Genomic DNA, 21,349 nt, shown 5'->3' with positions numbered 1-21,349 from the left:
CCTCTACCCTCCATAATACAGGTCAATAGTAATTATACAGATAATATTAAATGCTCCAATCTAATTTGATTTTTTAACCTGTGATAATTCACAGACAAAAAGAAAAAATATTGTATCTATAGCCTGCGCTGATTTCCGCAGATTTCCGTGTTTGATGAAACAGAATTCTCGAATAGATTGGATTCAATTCAAAAAGATGTATTTAAAAGTCGTAGTTTTCAAAAGTCTATTAAAGTGAGATGCGATGAAAGTTATGATTTCCTACAAATAAAGTTAACCTTTATTGTTTCCGTTAAACGTAAACCAAGAAGGAAGGTGAGGTCAATCTGATTCATGTTAGACCCGTCCGTTAGCGAAACATTGAACTTTGTTACGACTTTTTCCGTTTACAGAATGGAGAATAATTTGAGCCGTAGTGGAAGTCGCTCAAGCTCCGTTTGCGAACTAGAAAAGGATTTAAGCGATTTGGAAATAATGAAATCTAGGACGAATCGACGTAACGTAATGGTCCGGTCTCAACCAGCACGAAAAGCAAAACGAATCAGATTTTTTCGAAATGGTGATAAATTTTATTCAGGAGTAATTATTCCAGTCTTGCCAGAGAGATACAGGTAAGGACGTAAGAACTAGTAAATACTGTACAATAGACTACCATGTTGTAAACTTCACTTTCACTTTCCTATTTGAAACCTATTTTGATTCTGTTGTGTTGCAAACTTAATTGGGCCAGCTGCAATCTATCATCTTTTTTGTACAACGTTATTTATATATTCGTAATAACAAACACATAAATTATAAAAACATTATAAAAAATTTAATATTATGGAACTTTTTCTGATAGCATTAATACACATTACATGTTTTTGCTGTGTAACAACTTGCCAGTTACATTCCATTGTATGTATGATGAAATAAGTTTTCAATAATGTTCCAGAAGGATTATGCACATTACTTGTTTATACTAAGAGTGTCAATTTATAATTTGTGGAGCTGATTAACGCTTATTAAACACATTGAATGCTCTAACAATGACTCATAGCATAAATGTCTGGTCAATCGATTATTTGAACTCTTTTCTAAATACTCGTCTGGGTAGTACTGAGCATACTCTTTTGTTTTAGATCTTTCGACAGTTTAACTGCAGATTTAACTAGGGTGTTAGTTGATAATGTAACATTGCCAAGCGGTGTTAGAACTATTTATTCTCTAGAAGGTAGAAAAGTAAGTAAGAACCTTTCTAGCATCCAAAATATTATTATATTATTTCTCATCAAGTTACTATCTTTAAATGCTTTAAAGTTAAATTGATGTATAGTAAATTTATACGTTATTGTATAATACTTTAATTTCTATCCGCAAACAGATAGGAAAACTGGATGATCTTGAAGATGGACAATCGTATGTATGTAGTGGTTTTGGAGAGCCCTTTAAACGTATAGACTACAAAGCTAGTGCAGTCACACCACAGTCATTTAGACTAAGTGGGCCTGAGTCCCTGACTGACAGTGCCAGCCCATCTCCTGCTAGGGCAAATAACAGGCTGTCTCGATATTTGCAGGTAAACCTTAATAGTAAATTATATAAAGGATGGTTGATATGAATTTTTTGTCATATAAAAATAATATAATAAATACAAAAAATAGTTTAGGTTGCTGCCTATTTTAAATTGCATTTTGAATTGTTCGAAATATATATATTTCTATTCAGTGTGAATTATGTCATAAATGATAGTGTAAGCAATTGTTTTGTTAATTATGTCAAGTTTGTTTGTTATGATATATGCAATTAAATAAAACTATTATCAAATCAAGTACGCTGATTGGTGAAAAATGGTGTTTAAACAGCACAGTGTATACAGTATATACAATATGGTACTCCTCCTGAAATAAATATCTAATATCCTCCTAAAAAAAAAAAAATTAAATATCAATACAAACATCAAGCCGCAAAGTAGTTGGCTTGTGTTATGGATGCTTAGATAACTGATAAATATTTTTTATCAGTAACATACATAAATACTTATAATATATATATATTACGACAATACACACATCGCCGTCTAGCCCCAAAGTAAGCGTAGATTCTGTTATGGGTACTAAGATGACTGATGAATATTTTTATTAATATATACTTATAATATACCGATAAACACCCAGACACTGGAAAACACTTATGTTCGTCACACAAACATTTTCCAGTTGTGGGAATCCTAACCCACAGCCTTGGACTCAGAAAGCAGGGTCGCTGCCCACTGTGCCAGTCGGCCGTTAAATATAGATAAACAACAAGACACTGAAAAACGTCAATGTTCAACACACAACATTTCCAGTTGTGGGAATTAAACCTTTATAGACTTGGACTCAGAAAGCAGGATTACTCCCACTGCGCCAATCGGCAGTCAAGATAGTCATCTATACTACCTTTATGGTCTTGTTGCAGACAAATGGTAGCAACTCTACTGGCAACGAGACTCCCAGAATAAGCCCTGCAGGAGACAATGTTGTCCGACCACGCATAGTTACTATAATTAGGAATGGAGTGAAACCCCGCAAGGTAAATTCGAATTATTACAAACTTGCATTTATGGTACTTGCTGGTATTTACATTATGTCAGTCAGTCGATTTCTTTTAAATAAAGCAGACTGATATTTCCTGTGTGAAGCACATTTCAACAAATAAACTTACATCTCCTATTGCCGGAGATTAGTGTGTTCCATAGATATTCTTCATTCGTGTTATGATTGGTAGATACAATCCTTTTTGTTGGTGTTTATTTTCAAAGAAAATTTATGTGAATGAAATGAAAACCCATGGGTTTTGAGTCTGCATTCATTAGAGACTTCATTAAGCATAGTATGGCTTTTTAAATTTTACTTGTGTTTATTCATACGTATATTTGTTTACCTACCTTCCTTTTATTGTAATTTGTTTAGTTTATTTTAATTGTAATGGAAGAGCTGAGTCTTCTGATACAAGGGTAGTAATACAACTCTTAAAAGAAGACTTCAGCGTATATAGTGTTACAACTTTGTTTCTTAGCAAAATAAACTATTTTTATTTATTTTTTAATGGGGCGGGGCTCTCATAGTATTGATAATTTTGTAGGTTTGCAGATTGCTGTTGAATAAACGCAACAGCCCAACTCTGGAGCATGCATTAGCGGCAATCACTGAGTGTATCAAGTTAGATACTGGTTGTGTGAGAAAAGTTTTCTCCCAGTCTGGCTCCCCTGTTAATGCTTTAAACCAATTTTTCGAAGAGGAAGATGTTTTCTTCGCTTACGGAAACGAAAGGTATTATTGCTTGGAAATAAAGTTTAAATGCTCTTTAATAATTGAATAGATAAAACTTTCCTCATATTCATAATCGCCAAAGTTCCAAGCCTTGCGTGACACTTGGCTTTGTCAAGCAAATTTCTCTATCGGATTTGTGCACAAGCAGTTTCTCAAAACTCCCAAAAATATTTTATTATAAAGTTATATTAGAAAGTTTTTTTTTGCACCATCATCATTGAATGTGCAATGGAAGCTCTGGATGTGCTTCTCTCACAAGCAAGATAGATTTGAGAACCATCAAATTGCTCCAATACAAGATAGGTATCAGAAGTAATAATATTAATCATGAAAACCAGGAGACAAATGGTTTAACATGTTCTAAATAAGGGAAAGAGGATACTTGGGTCATATTTCCTTATTTGTTTCAGCAACAATCTCTAGCACCTCTCATTAATTATGACTGTGTCATCATCATCAACCCAATACCAGCCCACTACCGGGTCTCTTCCCATAATGAGTAGTAGTTAAGACCGTACTCCACCACACTGGCCCAGTGAAGATTGGTGGACTCTTTTTTTTTTTTTTTTTAAATAAATATACTTCGACAATACACACATCGCCATCTAGCCCCAAAGTAAGCGTAGCTTGTGTTATGGGTACTACTATGACGACTGCTGAATATTTTTATGAATAATATACATAAATACTTAGAAAATACATATAAACACCCAGACACTGAAAAACATTCATGCTCATCACACAAACATTTTCCAGCAGTGGAAATCGAACCCACAGCCTTGGGCTCAGAAAGCAGGGTCGCTGCAAACTGCGCCAATCGGCCGTCCGACTCTTTGAGAACATTATGTGAAACTGTCAGGCATGCAGGTTTCGTTACGATATTTTTCTTTTTCCGTTGAAACAAGAGATATTCTAAAATGCACATAGCTTAGAAAAGTTAGAGGTGCTTGCTGGGATTCGAACTCAGCTCCTCGAAAGATAAGTCGAAGTCGTCCTACCAACTAGCCCATTTGTTAGGACTTTGACTTCACCACTTCAGCAGGGCTAGCACGGGCAGGAGGCAAAAATTATATCCCCCGCTTATATCCCCTGACGAGGGATATAATTAACGTGTCCACCTGCTAAAGTACGGGAATATGGAATAGGAGAAGTTTACCCCGTTATTTTCTATCATTTATTTAAAAAAAAACATATATATAATACCCCGTTTATTATTACACATATTTTATTTGGATATTATTTCCACTTGTGATTTCCAATGCTCTGAGAGTTAATAAAGCTGTGAGAGAAGATACATTTATATCCTTTCCCCGGGGATATAATTGTCTCTTGCCCATGCTAGCAGTGCAGGGTTGCCAACATTTAACGTTTTAATTAATCCTTATTTATTTCCTATTGATAGAGTCAATCAAGAAGACTTCGAACTCGAATTTGAAGAGAGTAAGGCTGTTTTACAATGTAGGAAAATTAAATATAATCCAGTCACTAGAAATGCAAGGTAATAATTTCCTATTACTGTTAATTAGCGTATTAAAATAATAATATGAACACTGATTTTCCCATTTCCTAAATTAATTCATTTTGCAGTGTTTGCATAAGGCGTCTTACAAAATAAATTAATATATATTTATAAAATATTATCGGTTGATATTTAAACTGTTTAGCTACATGTTTTGGAATTAGAATAGTAAAAAAAGGGAAAAAAAAATTAAGCTTAATTTTCTATACTCTGCGAGAAGCAGGAGAATTTGTGTGGTGTAATTTATAACTTCTTCAGTCTTTTATATTTTAAGTATAATTGGTAAGGTTGTCTTAACAATTATTCATTACAAAGTCAGGAGGATGCTCCGGTTTCGGAGCGAAACCTGCGTACAGAGTATTGCCGAAGGTCTGTTTGGTGTGGGGTATAAAAATTGAAGAAATTATAAATAACACCATACAGATTCTGCTTTGCTTTTCGCGGAGTATAGCAAATTTAACTTATTTTTCATAATACGTCATGTAATTCTGCAAAGCCTGCACGCAATGGTGCAAAGCAGTGTCAGTGAACTGTCTACTGAGTTTCTTGCCGGTTTCTTCTCTGTAGAATCTGCCTTCCGAACCGATGGTAGAGTCACTACAAACAGACAGACTTGACGTTTCAAAAGTGCTTATATTAGGCCTACTTGAAATAAATGAATTTTGAATTTAGAACTCTTCTACATGTATGTCGATCGTTGTCAACTGTTTAGGTCGGGCCCCAAACCCCGTATGCCAGTAAAGGCGAGCGGTGCGGCTCGGAAGAAGAGTGAAGATGGTGCTGCGGGTGACGGTGATGGAAACGGTGACGAGTCCGCGCTCGCCAGCTTACTACCGCAACCGCTACGGCTTAAGTACAGCGTTGGTAAAATTATAGGTGAGTTTGCCACAGTACAGCAACACAGACACAGTAAATATATAACGTGTAACCAAATTACGAAATAAAGTTGAAGATCGCATGAGTATATTTCATAAGGAATCATCATGTAAGAATATCAAATCAAAAGGAGCATATTTAGTTTATCCATACAAACGAATTAAAAACATTCTAAGTGTTAACTTATGACAACCCTATTGAAGACAAAAGACCGACACGCGCATATTACCTACTAAAGTGACAGGAGTCACAGATGTTAGGGCTATATCTGATTCCTCTCAGTAAAAATTATGGCAGTGGTTTGCTCGAAAACTATTAAGTTTTCGGTTTCACAGATAAATCTGAGACACTACACTAAATAATACTTTACAGGCTTTAGACGCACATTATGCATGTCTAAAGCCTGTAAATCATTATTTCAGTTTTCATTTACACGTTGTATAAGTTTAAGAGTATGGAAACTAGACCCGATTGACAAAGTAATTACACCACGCAACCAACCTACACTACAGTAACGCGAGTGTCCGCTCGACCGCTAGACACTGTAACCCCGACTTAAATACTTCCTAATGATAGCTTTGGGGCATCGTAAAGGCGTGCTCTGTGTGAGTGTGCTGTTTCGCACGTTTGTTTGTAGTTTCCATATTGCTTTATTATATTACCTGTGCTTTAGATCACGATATCGTGCCTTCACTGCCGGATAAGCGTACCCGACAAATCAAAAATATTAGAAAAAAAGGTTTATTTGTATATTCAAAAGACTTCTTTTTGAATATATAAACTTAGATCACGCGAATCTCTTCGTGCCAAATTTAAAGAAATAGCTATACTTACATCAGCTTCGCAATATATTTATAATAATATAATCTTTATTAAACAGTACATAAGTAATTATAAACAAAAAGTCGATATAAATAGTCGACTTACTAGAAACGGTCATAAATTAGTGACATCGACTGAGAAAAGTACAGAAATCCTTTGTGGGGATGGGTATATGCTTTTATAACATGATACTGTAGGTAATATTAAATCTACGTTTACCTAAGTTTAAAGAATATATTAAAACACATTTAACAAATCGTGGTTACTACACAATTGATAATTCCTTAACGACAAGGCTGCTTGGAAGCAGGCCACTATGCTCTCATCTCTCACAAAACAAAAAAATTCTAAAGATTGTTAAACTATATACAATGTTGGAAAAGAGCAATCTGCTGAGTTTCTTGCCGGCTCTTCTCAGTGGAATCTGCGTTCCGAACCGATGGTTGAGTCACTACAAACAGACTGACTTGACGTTTCAAAAGTTCTTATAAATTAGGCCTACTTGAAATAAATGAACTTTGAATATTGAATTTTGAATAAATTTTATTTGTATTGATCGATCATTAAAATTTATTTCATATTATAATTCACAGGTGACGGTAATTTTGCTGTTGTTAGAATGTGTAAGGACAAGTCTACAGGAAAGGAATATGCTCTCAAAGTTATCGACAAAGCAAAGTGCAAAGGCAAAGAACACTATGTAGAGGCTGAGGTATGTATCCTTTAATGTGATAAATAAAATAAATTCAAAAACCAACAGAAAATCTTTCAGTGCCAGGAGTGGTCTTGTAGATCCTATTTGTTTTTACTTAAAATATATTGAAAAACATGTGAACATGTAAGTTAATAATCAAAAAATCTTAATTATGTTTGTAGGTACGAGTTATGAGAAAACTTTGTCACCCGCGCATAGTATCTCTTATTGAAGATCAAGACAGTCCAGAATGGCTGTTCCTTATAATGGAATTAGTTGGTGGTAGGTACCTGATTAGTATTATAAATATTTCACTAATACTAAAATAATTTTCAAATAACTGTCATTTAATAACATCTGTCATTATACAGTACCATAATTTTGTGTAAAGAGTACCTATACAGTTAGTCAACGTCTTTGTATACTCATTGAAAGTACCGGCGTGTAAGCAAAGTTGAACAATCCTAAAGCAGCAGGTGTGGAACTGCACTCCTCCGCAACTCATTTGTTGCTATGTCGGGCGGTTGACTCACTATAAAGTACTCATTACACATATGAAAATACATTTGCTAATTTAACAAAATTACCTGCTATACAAATAAATTACTTATTGTGATTGAACGTCGTACTTTAAACATGATATAAAGTAAAAAAAGATTTTTTTTTTTATTTCAATATTAGAACAATACAAAATTACATGTCAAATTATTTTTAGGTGGCGACTTATTCGATAGTATCGCAGCTGCTTCTAAATTTCCTGAGCCCCAAGCGCGTTTGCTAATAGCTCACCTAACATCAGCTATTGCATATCTACACTCGCTTTCTATCGTGCATCGAGACATCAAACCCGAAAACCTATTGGTAAGCCCCTCACTAAAGTCCCAGAATTAACTAACTTATAACAAAAATTAAGAAAAACCTTTCCTTCTTCACATAGTTTCCTTATTTGTAAACACTGCTTATTAAGTGCTGGCCCTTATTAATTACATTACATTAAATTAATATTTAAATGTAACTATACAAACTGATATGACAAGAAGTAATTTAGTTCATCTTCTATCTAGAAATTTAATCATTGTCAAAATTATTTTCTTTAACATTTGTTAGGTTTCAATTCTAAACTCTAAAATCGAATACTATTAATAAGAGGATTCAGTTGTTCAAGTATTAGTTGTCAACAATAGTCCATCTGAAATCTCGATATAAAAAAAGCAAGTTTACAGCTGCTTGTGTGAATATATGGTTCCCATACTATTTCTGATAAGTTTACCTTGCAAACTTCCATCCGTGTATTATACACCAGTCCGCCCGTGCTATTCGGTTTCACAAGGCGTTCTTCACGACTTTTCTTCTTGTTGCTCGACTCCTAAGAGTAACGTGGTGAGTTGTGCTGTTAGTCAGACTAATAAATTAGATAAACGTGTTCAAACAAACAAAAAATCATCTTTTTAGATTTATTGATACTATTAAGATATAGATAAAAAGGACTCCTTTTCAGGTGGATATTGGTTTAGATGGTAGTATACGTGGGCTAAAGCTGGCAGACTTTGGATTAGCAGTGGAAGTGTGGCGGCCGCTGCACGCAGTCTGTGGCACACCTACATATGTCGCTCCTGAAATCCTGCTGGAGACTGGGTATGGACTGAAGGTAAGCTAAAGTACACACTCATCGTGATCATCCTCAAAACTAATAAAAATCTGTGTCTCAATCATGTGTTATAGGGTGGAATGGTCCTTGCTTAGGATAGATCAACCGTCTGGCAATGGCAGGCGCCCGCTCAATAAATACAATACAATACAATCATCCTCCAAAATACATTGGAGCATGAGAATCCCATAATCTTTCCACTGCTGGGAACAGGCTATTATAGTTGAAGGATAAAGAGCTGAGACCGCCTGACTGGTCAGATGTAGTTTTGACTGATTAAAGTGTTACTTTAGTTATTATTACAGAGTCCAAAAGCTTAATTTTGTCTCTGACGCTCAAGCCTTCGGAGCAATGGTGAGAAAATTAAATACCTTACGTCAGTAAAAAGAGAGTCTTGTTTACAGATTGACGTGTGGGCAGCAGGTGTGATTTTGTACATCCTGCTTTGCGGATTCCCTCCATTTTCATCCCCGGACGGCGACCAAGAGAAGCTGTTTGACGCTATTCTGTCAGCGCGACTAGAATTCCCAGCTCCTCACTGGGAGCGAGTATCTGCGGGAGCTATCGATCTTATAGCAAACATGCTACGTCCCCAGCCCGTGCTACGCTTCGACGCAGAGGATGTTTTGGACCATGCGTGGATGTCGGTGAGCACATATTTTGCTTCCTTTTTTATGTTATGTAGTATGATTGATGACTTAGCACTGATTATGTTGGAGGCAGCAGAGACCGATCGCGCATTTTGTTTAAGAATTATTTAATGTAAACATGTTTACCCAAAATCCATTGAAGATAGACGTTGCTTAGAGGAATCAAAACTCAAGGTCATTGATCTAGCCCTTAAAACTTAGCTTCAGAAAGCTATCAACATGTTTTCATTAGAAAAGTGTTTGTTTTTTTTTCATCCTTATAATGATAATATCGGTATCTTCAAAAGAAATTGATGTTTAATACTATGTATTGTAACATATTACACGTAAGCGTAAGCGTAACTAAGGAACCCTTCGTTTGCAAGTCCAACAAGCACTTAGCCAGTTTTTTCGTTTTCAGGATGACTATGATGAGACTTGTGACTTCCGTACTTGGTACGACGACGACGACTCGTCATAGCCTAAGGATGGCCGCTAAGCGCCCTCGACGCTTCCGTGACGAAGACATTGCCCCAGTGTTCGTTACTGTTTGCGTTACCCGCTAACAGCCACGCAAGCCTTCATGTTAACACCAATACCAAAGTTATTCCATAATGTATGTAAGGTCTTTTTTACACGAGTCCGCAACTATGTAAACAAATATGGTTGCAACTCAAAACTAAATTGTTACAGAAGACACTGTATTTAAAAAAATGGTTTGAATCAAGTCTTTTCTTAGTAATAGTTTACAAGCCAAGCTTAGTTAACTAAACGGAAACTTTAATGGAATTGGAATTTATAACGAAAGGTAAAAAATAATTTGTTTACGTAGTTGTTAAAACAATACTGCATGTGTGTTCAATTTTCGAAAACAAGATAACTTTTCTATTAAATTACAGTGATTACTTAACATTATTAACACTCCAGTTTTTATACCGGTGATGTTATCACACTGCTAGATAATATTACGTTAAATGATCGTCAAATGAATTCTCTTATTTATTTTCAGTACATTAATTATTTCTTTAAGAGACCTAGCCTTTACTTAGTATTTATGTGGCTGTAAAACCAGTGTTTATTTAGTATTACTTAGATTTATTTTATACAATCGGACAATAAATTTAAATGCATTTATTTTTATTCAAAATCAATAAAAAACGATCTCCGTATTTACGCTGTAGGCCACTAGTAACGCATACTATTTTTTTTAAACAAAATGTTTATTTTCGGCATTGAGATAGATTTAAGGAGCTTAAAATAATATAAAATATTTCCTAGGGGCCTACTGCATTTGGAGTGGAAAGATGAATTAATAGAGACGGGCTGAAATAATGAGCACTAATTGCTAAGTTATAAAATAAACCTACCACTTTAATTTTAAGGCTTTCATTATAAAGCTTTGGGCTCTATATTGGTGCATATCTTCAATTTCGTAGGTAACGGCAACTAAATTTAAAAGATTTTGTATTGTTAAATTTGTATACATTTTTTAAATAATATTATTTTTTGTCACAACATAGAAGTATAACAACTGGTCATCAATTCATTTCTTCATATCAAACTAATAGCTTAACTAGTTGTAGAGTGAATACTTATGATGAATAAATTGCTGTTTGAATAAAACCTAAATATGAAGTATAACCATTGAGTCTGAGAGTAAAATTGTATTGTAATTACCTATTTTGAGGTATGGTATTTTTAACATACCTCAAACTTTGTACAATACTATCATAACTGATACATATATTTTTTCAATAATGATAATTGCTTTGAGGTGATAATTAATTTAATTTTTCTTCACTCTGGCGGGTCAAAAATAAAATTTCCTGAAAGTGAACTTTATCCTTGTGCCAAATTAATAATAATTTCATCCCATTTGGTCGTTATATCTATGTTTATATACAAAACATTTGATATAATATAATAGTAGTTTGTTTTTCTTTCTTATAAATATCCATTGCATTAAAGGATAAACCTAATTTGACTGATACATACACATTCCTTTATTTCATGAAAATAATATCTGAGCCCTATGAATTTGATATGCTATGCGCCCAAAAGCTTTACTTATTTGAATAGTCAAGCGGCTGGATTAAAAATATTTAGGCTTGCCTACTCTTCAATCGTTTTCGTTTTGTTCAAAATAAACATTTATCATCCTCATCATATCAACCCTACAGGGCAAGGTTCTCCTCCCGCAATGAAAAGGGCTTAAGCCGTAGTCCACAATGGTGGCCCAGTGTGGATTAGTGAACTCCCAGGCATGCATATTTCCTCACGATGTTTTCCCTACACAGTTAAAGCAAGTGATATTTTAATTGCCTTAAACGCACATAACTTACAAAAGTTAGAGGTGCGTGCGTGGATTCGAACTTGGCATTCGTCATTATCGTTAAGTTACAGTTTTGCTGTTTTTATTGCATTTATTTTGCAGTTCTTGAAACCAATTTAAATAATTAAAAAAAAAATTGGTAGAGCTAGTTGGAACACACGTAAATAAATCTAGCATATCTAGACTGAAAATACTGAAGAGATTGGACCTAGAATATTTCAGACCTTTAATATTTCAGAGCCAATATGCATGTTCAGTTTAAATCTAAAACCTGTTTTTTTTTTCCTCATATTATAGTTGCATAGATGCCAGCTGTTCATTCATACAGGTTATAATACAGTTATATAAAGGCTACTAATTTGAAAAGACAAAAATGGCAGACAGTATTTAATATGTGGCTTGGTATTAAAATATTGACACCCCTTTAAAATTTCTAAATTGCCATCCAAAAGGATGCTTCATGGAAACCAGTAGGGGTATGGGTAAAACTAACCGCTGAATCCTTTTCAGGATAGTGCGCTTCCATCTTAGATTTACTTAGTCATCTACTATTATTCATTAAAAGAAAAATCCTTTCTCTTGTTTTATCTTGTGTTATAAAAAAAACTATTTAAAGATTTATTTGCTTCCAAAATAAATTATTTATCATAAAAAAAATGTTTAAATTTATTTCATTTCATGTTATGTTTAATAATTGTAAAAATATAATTAACATGGTGACTCCTGCCACAAAATTACATTTTAATTTTAAATTTATTTTCTAGGTAAATTATTATTTATTAATTTCAAACTAAACTTTGCTCTTTATTTTCTATCCTAAGGTGTACATTCTAATAAGATTTCAAAATTAATTGTAATCAACATAAAATCAATAACAAATTGTTCAGTGTAGAAATGTTTCAAGTCATTAGAGAAGTGCTAGCAAAAATATAAAAATGTGTTATTGCACTTGAAAGGCAAATTCTTTATATATGATTTGTATGCCATTTTAAATAAAGAGAGCTTGTTCTATTTGAGATATTTATTTTAAAATTATTTAAGGACATATCCTGTCAAAAGAAATCCACTGGACCCATTCATCATCACTTCTGGATGTGTCCTCTCAGGCAAGATCTGCAACAAACATTTTATTTAGTTCTATAAATCATTTTTATATGCATGAGAATAGTAACTGCAACTACTCAAAAATTAAATATCTAACTGTTGAAAAGTCTCAAACACACTATATTGAAGTCAACAATGAGTTGAAAAAATACAAATAAAGACAATGAAACGTGAACTTTTATCAGACAACATAAAATTTTGTAGTAAGTATGTATATCAAAAGTAGTAGTTTTTACACGCTTTATATAAGCTTCACCTGTATGTATGTATGTATGTAACCAACCCCTTTGAGCTTGATTTTGACCCACTTTAAACGGTCAGATTTCGTTCAAACTTTGTAGACATATCGAGGACCGATGACAATACACTAATTTGAGAAGATTATTCCAATTTTCAATATAGAAAATAAGATTTTTAGTTTTTTCGAACTATTAATTACAATAACTACAGCGCCATCTAGACCCAAATGTAAAAACCTATGGCGTTACCAACAGATGGCGTTCTCGTACCAGCGAAATCTTAGGTAAAATACTAATTCCACAGAAAACATTAAGCTACAAGATTGTAGGGCGTTAGCTGTTACTTTTTAATGGGCTGTTTTAAATAATAATTAGAACTTGCATTTCCAGACACTCTGATGGGGCACTCAGCTTAGCATCACCCGCGTAGGGACTGTTATGGTAGTAATGTCTTAATATAGATTCCTGAGCGGGTGATGGGGCTCTTACCATACACATAAATAATTTGGAAAATAATTACAGTTACTTAGAGTTATCACGGAATTGATAGTAGATTAGATCAAATATCAGTTTAAAATAAACCAAACTACAAAGTAGAAATAAAAAAAACTAAAAAACACGCTTTTTATAGAAAACCGAATTTTATTAAAATTTATTTTCTTTTTTTTAGTTCGGTTTTCTATAAAAAGTGTGTTTTTTAGTTTTTTTGAAAGTATTATTTTTAGTTGTGTAACTTTTTCAACATTTGTAAGGGCAAACTGCTAAGAATTTTAACAATCAAACCAAGATACCTTTTTTTATAACACACTTTTCAGAGTTTGGTGTATTAAAACATATGATGGATAGTAATACAAACCTGATAGTTTCTCATCCAATTACAAGTTAATCTTAAAGCTGCCACATTACTTGTAGACTTAAGTATCATATATAAGTTTTGTAGTGGCTCAGCTACTGTGTAGTAAATAACAAACTGTCTCCCCGGTTTGACAAATGGAAGAAGCTCTAAAAATATATTTTGGGGATCTTCCTTACTAGCTATAACAAGAGAATCTACTTTATTTTTTAAGACCTCAGATGCAGCTATATTATCAAAGTGCCATTTTGGTTTCTTCTTTGCAACATTACTTTCATCTGTGTCATGATCTTTAATTGGAATTTGGGAATCATCAAGCTTAGGTATTTTAATTTCATGTTCTATTTCATCGGTAGCTTTTCTCTTAAGGTTACATTCACTTTCTAATACTGTTTCCTTTTGAGTGTGAGTGTCACAACCCTGGTAAACTTGTCTGAGGGCTGAATAGACATTTACCGATAGACATTTGTTGAACTGTTCAGAATCAAAATTCATAGCTAACAAAGCCTGCTTCTGTGACATATTTCCTGGATGCATGTGTACTAATTTTCCTTTAGCTTCTGATCCCATAGCACTCAACAATGCAGCTGCAAGTAAACCATTAGAACCTGAATCATAAAGCAAGTGGTTACCTTCATTACTAATGTTTGATAGTGTAATTATTTGAGACAAAGTATCTATGCGAATTCCTTGTACCTTACTTGAATCCAACCTATATAATATTTCTGTGATAATTCTCAAGTTTGGTCTTAATATTTGAATGTATTCAAAATACTTTTTTTCCTTCTTCTTTAAATATTTCTCCTGGGAGAACTCAGTTTTATTGTGAAACGTGTTTGAATTAGTTATTAACGTCTCAACAATGTCTGATGCTTTTGTAGAGTCATAGGTCAAATCACTGATTTCGCTAGCTGACAACTTTTGTGATCTGCCATCGTCGTAAATGTTTCTGTTATCTGCTCCTGATACTTTCAATCCTATCTCTTCTATTAGATTTACAGCTTCTGCCGTTAATTCTAAATCAAATTCTTTACTTCTCTTTTTGCCTCTACTTATCATTTTAAAGGTAGAAAAAAACTTGGTGCCTTCTATTCCATTTAAATTTAAAGTATCTTTCCCAACGCTAACACTAGAATTTGGTTTATTAAATTTATGCAATTTCTTATAATTTTGTTTTTGTATAACGATGTACTCGCCCACTTTAACTGTGTTATCGCACATAATTGAGATTGAGCCTGAGTTAATTCTTTTGTTAATATTCACAATACCAAGGGAACGATTATTTTTTATTATTTTGAGGTTAGAGGTTGATGAGAACACGGAGTAGTTTTTAAATACAAAATACGTGTCACTTGTCAGGTTGCCTGTCAGGAAAATGGAAAAAGAATACCTCAGATAAACTAACTTTATGAGTCTTCTGTTTTTTTTTTCTCTTCTGGCTTTACAGAGATTAGCCAATGTCAGGTGTCCATATGTTTAATAAAAGTTAGGGAAACTTATAATAAAAATCAACCGGATTAATCTACTTAACTATTTGGATAGGAAAAGGATAGGGATTGATTCTACTTTATAAATATATTATACTTTATGAGTCTGTATATTATTATCTATGCTCTACAGTCAGCTACAGATTACAGTCCATACCTACCATAAGCCTATGGAGGGTAGAGGTAAGGAGAGTCATCTTATATGGGAGAAAAGTTGTTTCAAGTGTCCAGTTGTATGCGCTAACTAACAGTTCAAAAATCCTCCACAATGGCGCTGGTGGATGCACAGGTTATGGTATGAATGTAGCAATCGTAGATGAATTGAAGTATGACGAGTTAAAAAATTTAATGTCATTATCGACTAAAGTAGTTAATTATTGAGAATTTCAACAACTTACGTTGTACAAAATATTGTGGTAAATATAACCTTACTTCCTAGTTAATTTTTCAAACCTACTCTAACAATATTTATATTTGGCGCTTCTTTTAAGAGTTACCTTGATGCAAATGTGGCGCCATCCTAATTTAATACATTTTGACGACACTTTTTCATATACACAGATGATCCTCCTTACCTCTACCCTCCATACATAAGCCAATACCAGCGCCATTTTGAAGGATTTTTGAACTGTTATTTAGCGCATACAACTGGACACTTTTTCAACTTTTCTCCCATATAAGATGACTCTCCTTACCTCTACCCTCCATAGCCAATACACGCAATACATTAAAGTTAAACAAATATGGAGTCGGGTCACGTGATCAAATTTCATAAGGGATGTATGGAGGGTAGAGGTAAGGAGAATCATCTTATATGGGAGAAAAGTTGAAAAAGTGTCCAGTTGTTGCGCTAAATAACAGTTCAAAAATCCTCCACAATGGCGCTGGTGGATGCACAGGGTATGGTATGTACCTTTTCTAAATCATTATAAGACATATAATGTAAATAATGTATGTTCAAAAAATATTTAAGAAAACATGTTTTGAGATTTTGTTTATGTAAATGTGTTTTTGTTATTTTCACAATTTCAAATAAACTTTACACAAAAAGTGACAATAATATTGTTTACATTATACGACAGGTAAGAAAAAAAACTACTTTATAGTAAATACTTTCTGCACCTTCCTCATATTATACTCTATTTATCTAGTGGTAATATTTATTACCTATATTCCTGTCAGCTAGAACCCAAGTTATTGAAAGTAAAACCATACTCTTTGAGTGTTGACTTTTGAACTCATTACATTAAAAAAAATCTAAAAGATATTTGGCGACTGTAAAAGGTACCTACAAACATTTATTTAATTTGTGAAGTGTGTTTTGAGGAGTAAGGACAAATTGAAATTCTTCATAAAAGAATTAAAAGGACCAGAAAGTGTGCAGGAGCGTTAGTATGGCTGCTATGACGAAGACCCGAAACTTAAAAATATTCCGTCGTTTGTCGTATAACCCATGTGTTCTTACAAGAAGAAACTTAAACTTACAAGAATATCACAGCAAGGATTTATTACGGAAACACCAAGTGTCCATTCAAAACTTTCGCCTCCTTGACTCAAAGTTAAATCCTAGTTCATTGACAGATTTTAAGGCTAGTGAATATGTAGTAAAAGCTCAAATTTTAGCTGGTGGTCGCGGGAAAGGGCATTTCGATAATGGTTTTAAAGGTGGAGTACATTTAACTAAAAATCCAAGCGAGATCCTCAGTTTAGCTAAAAATATGATTGGACATAAATTGATAACGAAGCAAACCCCAAAAGAAGGTATACTTGTTGACAAAGTAATGGTAGCGGAGAGTGTTAACATTGTACGAGAAACATACCTGAGTATCATAATGGAGAGGACTTATAATGGTGCTGCACTGGTGGCCTCTCCAGCTGGTGGTATGGATATAGAAGCAGTGGCTGAGAAAACACCACAGCTGCTGAAAACTGTACCTATTGATATTCATGAAGGCATTACCGATAAAATTGCTAAGGAAGTTGCAGAGTTTTTAGAATTCAAAGGTCCTTTAGTAAACAAGTGTGCTGAAGAAATAAAAAAGCTATGGCAACTGTTTCTAAAGGTATTTGTAATTTTTATATGATCATATGTTGCATGCTACTTTATTACATTAGAGTATATCAGAACATGGTTGGTTAAGAAGTAATTCAAAACAATGAGACATAAAACATTCTGTAAAGAATAGCATTACTTTAAGATTTACTTTAAGCCTTTTTTGTGTACAAATGATTAAGCACTAATATATCACTGCTATACATGTTTGACTACTGTTTATTTAGCCACTGTACAAATAGAAGAATACCCTTAAAAAAAGGTGATACTAGTGGTCAGAGTAAATAAAGTTTTATTAGCAAAGAAAATGGAAATAAATAATTATTTAAAAGTTTTTATCCATAATTTTAGTGAGTATGTTGAGTTGTGCATGGTTTTTTTATATAACTTATGTGAGCACAATGAGAATATGTAATTGGTGAAACTTAATACAGATAGACATTTTACACCAACCTACCTACCTTGTTTAAAGTGGACTGGGTTACAATTGTGTTTACATAGACAAGATGTAAAAAATAGAAAACAACATTTTTAGAAGTTTTCATATGCTGGTATTTTAAATTATGGTAGGGTCCATTTATATCCCCAATGTGCTCAAATAGTTCAAATTCTAATTATATATTCCCTAATACACGTAGATAAGCTTAACTTCAAAACTACTCTTTAATATATTAATCATTTCAACTTTTTTGACTTCAAGGTTGATGCTACTCAGCTTGAAATAAATCCATTGGTAGAGACTGATGATGGGCGAGTTGTAGCTGTGGATGCAAAAATTAACTTTGACGACAATGCACAGTTTAGACAGAAAGATATCTTTGCCCTAGATGATACCTCCGGAATTGATCCTAGAGAAGTAAGTGATTTGGTAATTTGTTTTGGACTAAAACCTCATTTCTGGAGAAGAAACCACATATTTATTCAACATTAAAAATAATGCCTGTCTATCTGGTAAACTTCTATCAACTACATTTTGCATCTAAATCATCAAAAAACCTTTACATGTTTAATATTATATATTTTAAAAATAATAGTAACAAATACTATATTTTGCCTTATTTACATTATTAAATTTTTTATTGCAATCTTAGTTCCCAGCCTTGCAGACTTAGTCTTGTCTTGGTTATACATTCTATATATGTAAAGATTTTGTTGCTAGATATATAAATATTATACACAGAAGTACAATGAGACAGAATATTTATAGATGTATATAAAATAATATAAACTAATGTTCAATAAAACATATATTCTGTTTTATAGTACATATTTATAAACATGTTATAACAGGCTATCAGAATTTGATATGTACTAAGTAAACAAGGGCAAACCTATCTTATCAATATTTTATGCAACATTGACAAAACTGTAGATATAGTTATTGGCAATGGCAATATTAAATCAAAAGCATTTTCAACCAGTTTTTTATGATTATGCTTTTCCCTATCATAATTTAGTTTTGCATGGTTACTTTGAGTTACATAAATCTTTTTAGTATTTTCTATGATTAGCATTTCCAAGTTCTTACTTGTCTTACAATGTCATATTACATTTTGAAGCAAGAACATAAAAATGACAGTCCTGCACATCAAACACACTATTTTAATAAAGCTCTCAATACTGTTAGCCAGCAGACTTTAGTCAACTTCATGAATGATGCTTAGAAGAATTTTTTATTTAGTCAAGTTTGTAAGTGTATCTTTTAAATACACAAAAAGTATTATTCTCGTTTCTAATATGATGAAATAAAACATAATTTCTAGTTACATTCTTTCAGAAAGAAGCAGCTGAGCTTAACCTTACATACATAGACATGGATGGCAGTATAGGCTGCATGGTCAATGGGGCTGGTTTAGCCATGGCCACCATGGATCTTATCATGTTAAGTGGTGGCAGACCAGCAAACTTTTTGGATCTTGGGGGAGGAGTTGGTCAATCACAAGTATCTGCAGCTTTGAGAATATTGGAATCAGATCCTAAAGTGAAAGCTATATTTGTAAATGTATTTGCTGGTGAGATATAGTGTTTTCTTTTGATGCTTATTTAGTTGATGAACTATGCTAGATTATTTTTAGATCTAAAAATATTTCAATCCAGTCCAGCAGTAGCTTGTCAAAGTAAAGTATTCAGAAATAAGATATTGAACAGTGAATTGTGGACTGTTAAATGAGATGGAAAGTACCCTATTTACACTGGATAAGTGTGTATCTATGCTCATAGTAAGGGTGTACATATTTTTAGTGTTTGAATGGGATTTCTCAAGTTTAACATAGCCTAGAATCTTTTATCTCAACTTGCCCCTAATATTTGTTTGTTTAAAGCCATCTTTTATTTTAATGCAGGTAAATGAAAAAAAAGCTTTATGACTTCCAGCATGATCAATGAATTACATTCTCCTGGTTACATTCTCTTTGCGCTGAAAACTATCAGTCATATGTTTTTACCATAGAATTGAGAATCTTCATCATCATCATCATGACAACTGACGTCCACTGCTGGACATAGCTCTTTTGTAGGGTGTTTGTTTGTATAAATAAATAAACTTAGTATAAATTAACAAAAAATTATTTCAGGTATTGTCAATTGCGCAACTGTAGCCAAGGGTATTGTTGCAGCCTGCAAAGAGAACCTTCCCAAACCTCCGCTTGTGATCAGATTAGAGGGCACAAATGCAGCACAAGCAAAAACAATACTCGAAGAGTCCGGTCTTCCTTTTAAGATCATCAATGATGCTGATGAAGCAGCAAAAACTGCTGTCAGCCTTGCAAAGTAGTATGAAAGTAGAAAAAACAATTTTAAAGACAATTTTGTTATTAGATACATAAATTAACATACAGGAATACAACATGACAATATTATTAAATATATTGACACCATGAAAATATATATATATATATATACACAAGTACTACAGTTACCTACCTACTTTACCTAAGTAAGCCAATATTTCTGTAATGTTTCTAGTATCAGTTAGTTATACTGAAATAGCACAATATAGTTTAAGAGGGAAATCACATATGTGCTTATCAATTCGCATTTAAAGTCCATTTTGTTTATAGGTGTGTTTTGACTTACACTATAAACATTGCTATATATACACATTTTACACATTATAAATGTGAATTTATGAGAAAGGATGCTGAAATATGCGTATGATTTAAGCTCAGATGAAGGAACTAGGTTCTAGTTAATTTCGACCCACAGATAATAAAAATTTCAAATACTCCATGGTGATTCAGAACAACTTATAAGTAGGTCAAAACAAACAAAACAAACAAAAAACCCCGCTGAAATATGTGGATTGATGCTGGATGGACAAAAGGACTTCTTGTATCCAAACTTATTTTTTTAAATCAAATGTTATGCACAATGATTTAATTAGTAATATTTTATTACATATACATCTTTTTACTATAACCAGGCTTTTTCTTTTGGACACGCAAAGTGTGAAGTGACTGAATGATTGTTAATTTGGGAATGGATAGAAGAAAAAATGTATATATAAATACTAGCATTTGTACTTATCAAATATTTGATGATTTTAGTACTTGAGACTGAGTTTTAAAATTGTTTCTGTCTACTATTTGTCTTCAACCAATGAATTCTTGCCATGGATAGTAAATGTGTAACATTGTAGTTTTAAGTGTTGTTTTGTACATATCATGTTGAAATATAAAGTTTTATTATATGCTGACCATTTCATTTCTATCAACCATTTCAAATTCCTCAATCGAATGTAAAAAAACACAAGGTGGTCATAAAATTTTAAACAGAATCAAATTGAAAAAGGATACCACTAT

At 33.1% G+C, this 21,349-nt stretch overlaps 3 protein-coding genes across 3 annotated transcripts; 2 read left to right on the top strand and 1 right to left on the bottom strand.

Annotated features, from left to right (window-relative positions):
- Window positions 1-122: 122 nt before the first annotated feature.
- Window positions 123-11,599, top strand: LOC120637642 (serine/threonine-protein kinase GA29083). Its single transcript, XM_039909556.1, has 14 exons — window positions 123-315; window positions 393-611; window positions 1,122-1,221; window positions 1,364-1,558; window positions 2,440-2,553; window positions 3,106-3,293; window positions 4,696-4,791; window positions 5,525-5,688; window positions 7,104-7,222; window positions 7,387-7,486; window positions 7,920-8,065; window positions 8,703-8,852; window positions 9,257-9,499; window positions 9,903-11,599. Exons 2-14 carry the CDS (start codon window positions 394-396, stop codon window positions 9,960-9,962), a joined length of 1,893 nt encoding a protein of 630 aa, XP_039765490.1. The 5' UTR covers window positions 123-315; window position 393; the 3' UTR covers window positions 9,963-11,599.
- A 1,220-nt stretch (window positions 11,600-12,819) lies between these two features.
- LOC120637641 (tRNA (adenine(58)-N(1))-methyltransferase non-catalytic subunit TRM6) lies at window positions 12,820-15,463 on the bottom strand. The gene is made up of 2 exons (XM_039909555.1): window positions 14,013-15,463; window positions 12,820-12,926 (listed from the first exon to the last, which is right to left on the bottom strand). The coding sequence occupies exons 1-2, from the start codon at window positions 15,228-15,230 to the stop codon at window positions 12,846-12,848; spliced, it is 1,299 nt and encodes a 432-aa protein (XP_039765489.1). The 5' UTR covers window positions 15,231-15,463; the 3' UTR covers window positions 12,820-12,845.
- Window positions 15,464-16,583: 1,120 nt separating this feature from the next.
- Window positions 16,584-21,237, top strand: LOC120637827 (succinate--CoA ligase [GDP-forming] subunit beta, mitochondrial). Its single transcript, XM_039909854.1, has 4 exons — window positions 16,584-17,559; window positions 18,250-18,405; window positions 19,327-19,561; window positions 20,123-21,237. Exons 1-4 carry the CDS (start codon window positions 16,891-16,893, stop codon window positions 20,320-20,322), a joined length of 1,260 nt encoding a protein of 419 aa, XP_039765788.1. The 5' UTR covers window positions 16,584-16,890; the 3' UTR covers window positions 20,323-21,237.
- The last annotated feature ends 112 nt before the right edge of the window (window positions 21,238-21,349 follow it).

Source organism: Pararge aegeria, chromosome 4 (genome assembly GCF_905163445.1).
Source record: "Pararge aegeria chromosome 4, ilParAegt1.1, whole genome shotgun sequence".
Taxonomy (NCBI): domain Eukaryota; kingdom Metazoa; phylum Arthropoda; class Insecta; order Lepidoptera; family Nymphalidae; genus Pararge; species Pararge aegeria.
Note: the sequence above shows the minus strand (reverse complement) of the source record. Positions and strands in the feature narration are given on the sequence as shown.

Bases quoted from the DNA above. Each gene is read 5' to 3' on its own strand.
- LOC120637641 (XM_039909555.1), bottom strand. From the start codon at position 15,230: ATGTGCGATAACACAGTTAAAGTGGGCGAGTACATCGTTATACAAAAA. The intron at 12,927-14,012 runs GTTTGTATTACT...TGTTTGTTGCAG, and splicing joins ATTGGATGAGAAACTATCAG to ATCTTGCCTGAGAGGACACA.
- LOC120637642 (XM_039909556.1), top strand. From the start codon at position 394: ATGGAGAATAATTTGAGCCGTAGTGGAAGTCGCTCAAGCTCCGTTTGC. The intron at 5,689-7,103 runs GTGAGTTTGCCA...TATAATTCACAG, and splicing joins CAGCGTTGGTAAAATTATAG to GTGACGGTAATTTTGCTGTT. The intron at 7,223-7,386 runs GTATGTATCCTT...TTATGTTTGTAG, and splicing joins AACACTATGTAGAGGCTGAG to GTACGAGTTATGAGAAAACT.
- LOC120637827 (XM_039909854.1), top strand. From the start codon at position 16,891: ATGGCTGCTATGACGAAGACCCGAAACTTAAAAATATTCCGTCGTTTG. The intron at 17,560-18,249 runs GTATTTGTAATT...TTTGACTTCAAG, and splicing joins TATGGCAACTGTTTCTAAAG to GTTGATGCTACTCAGCTTGA. The intron at 18,406-19,326 runs GTAAGTGATTTG...ACATTCTTTCAG, and splicing joins CCGGAATTGATCCTAGAGAA to AAAGAAGCAGCTGAGCTTAA.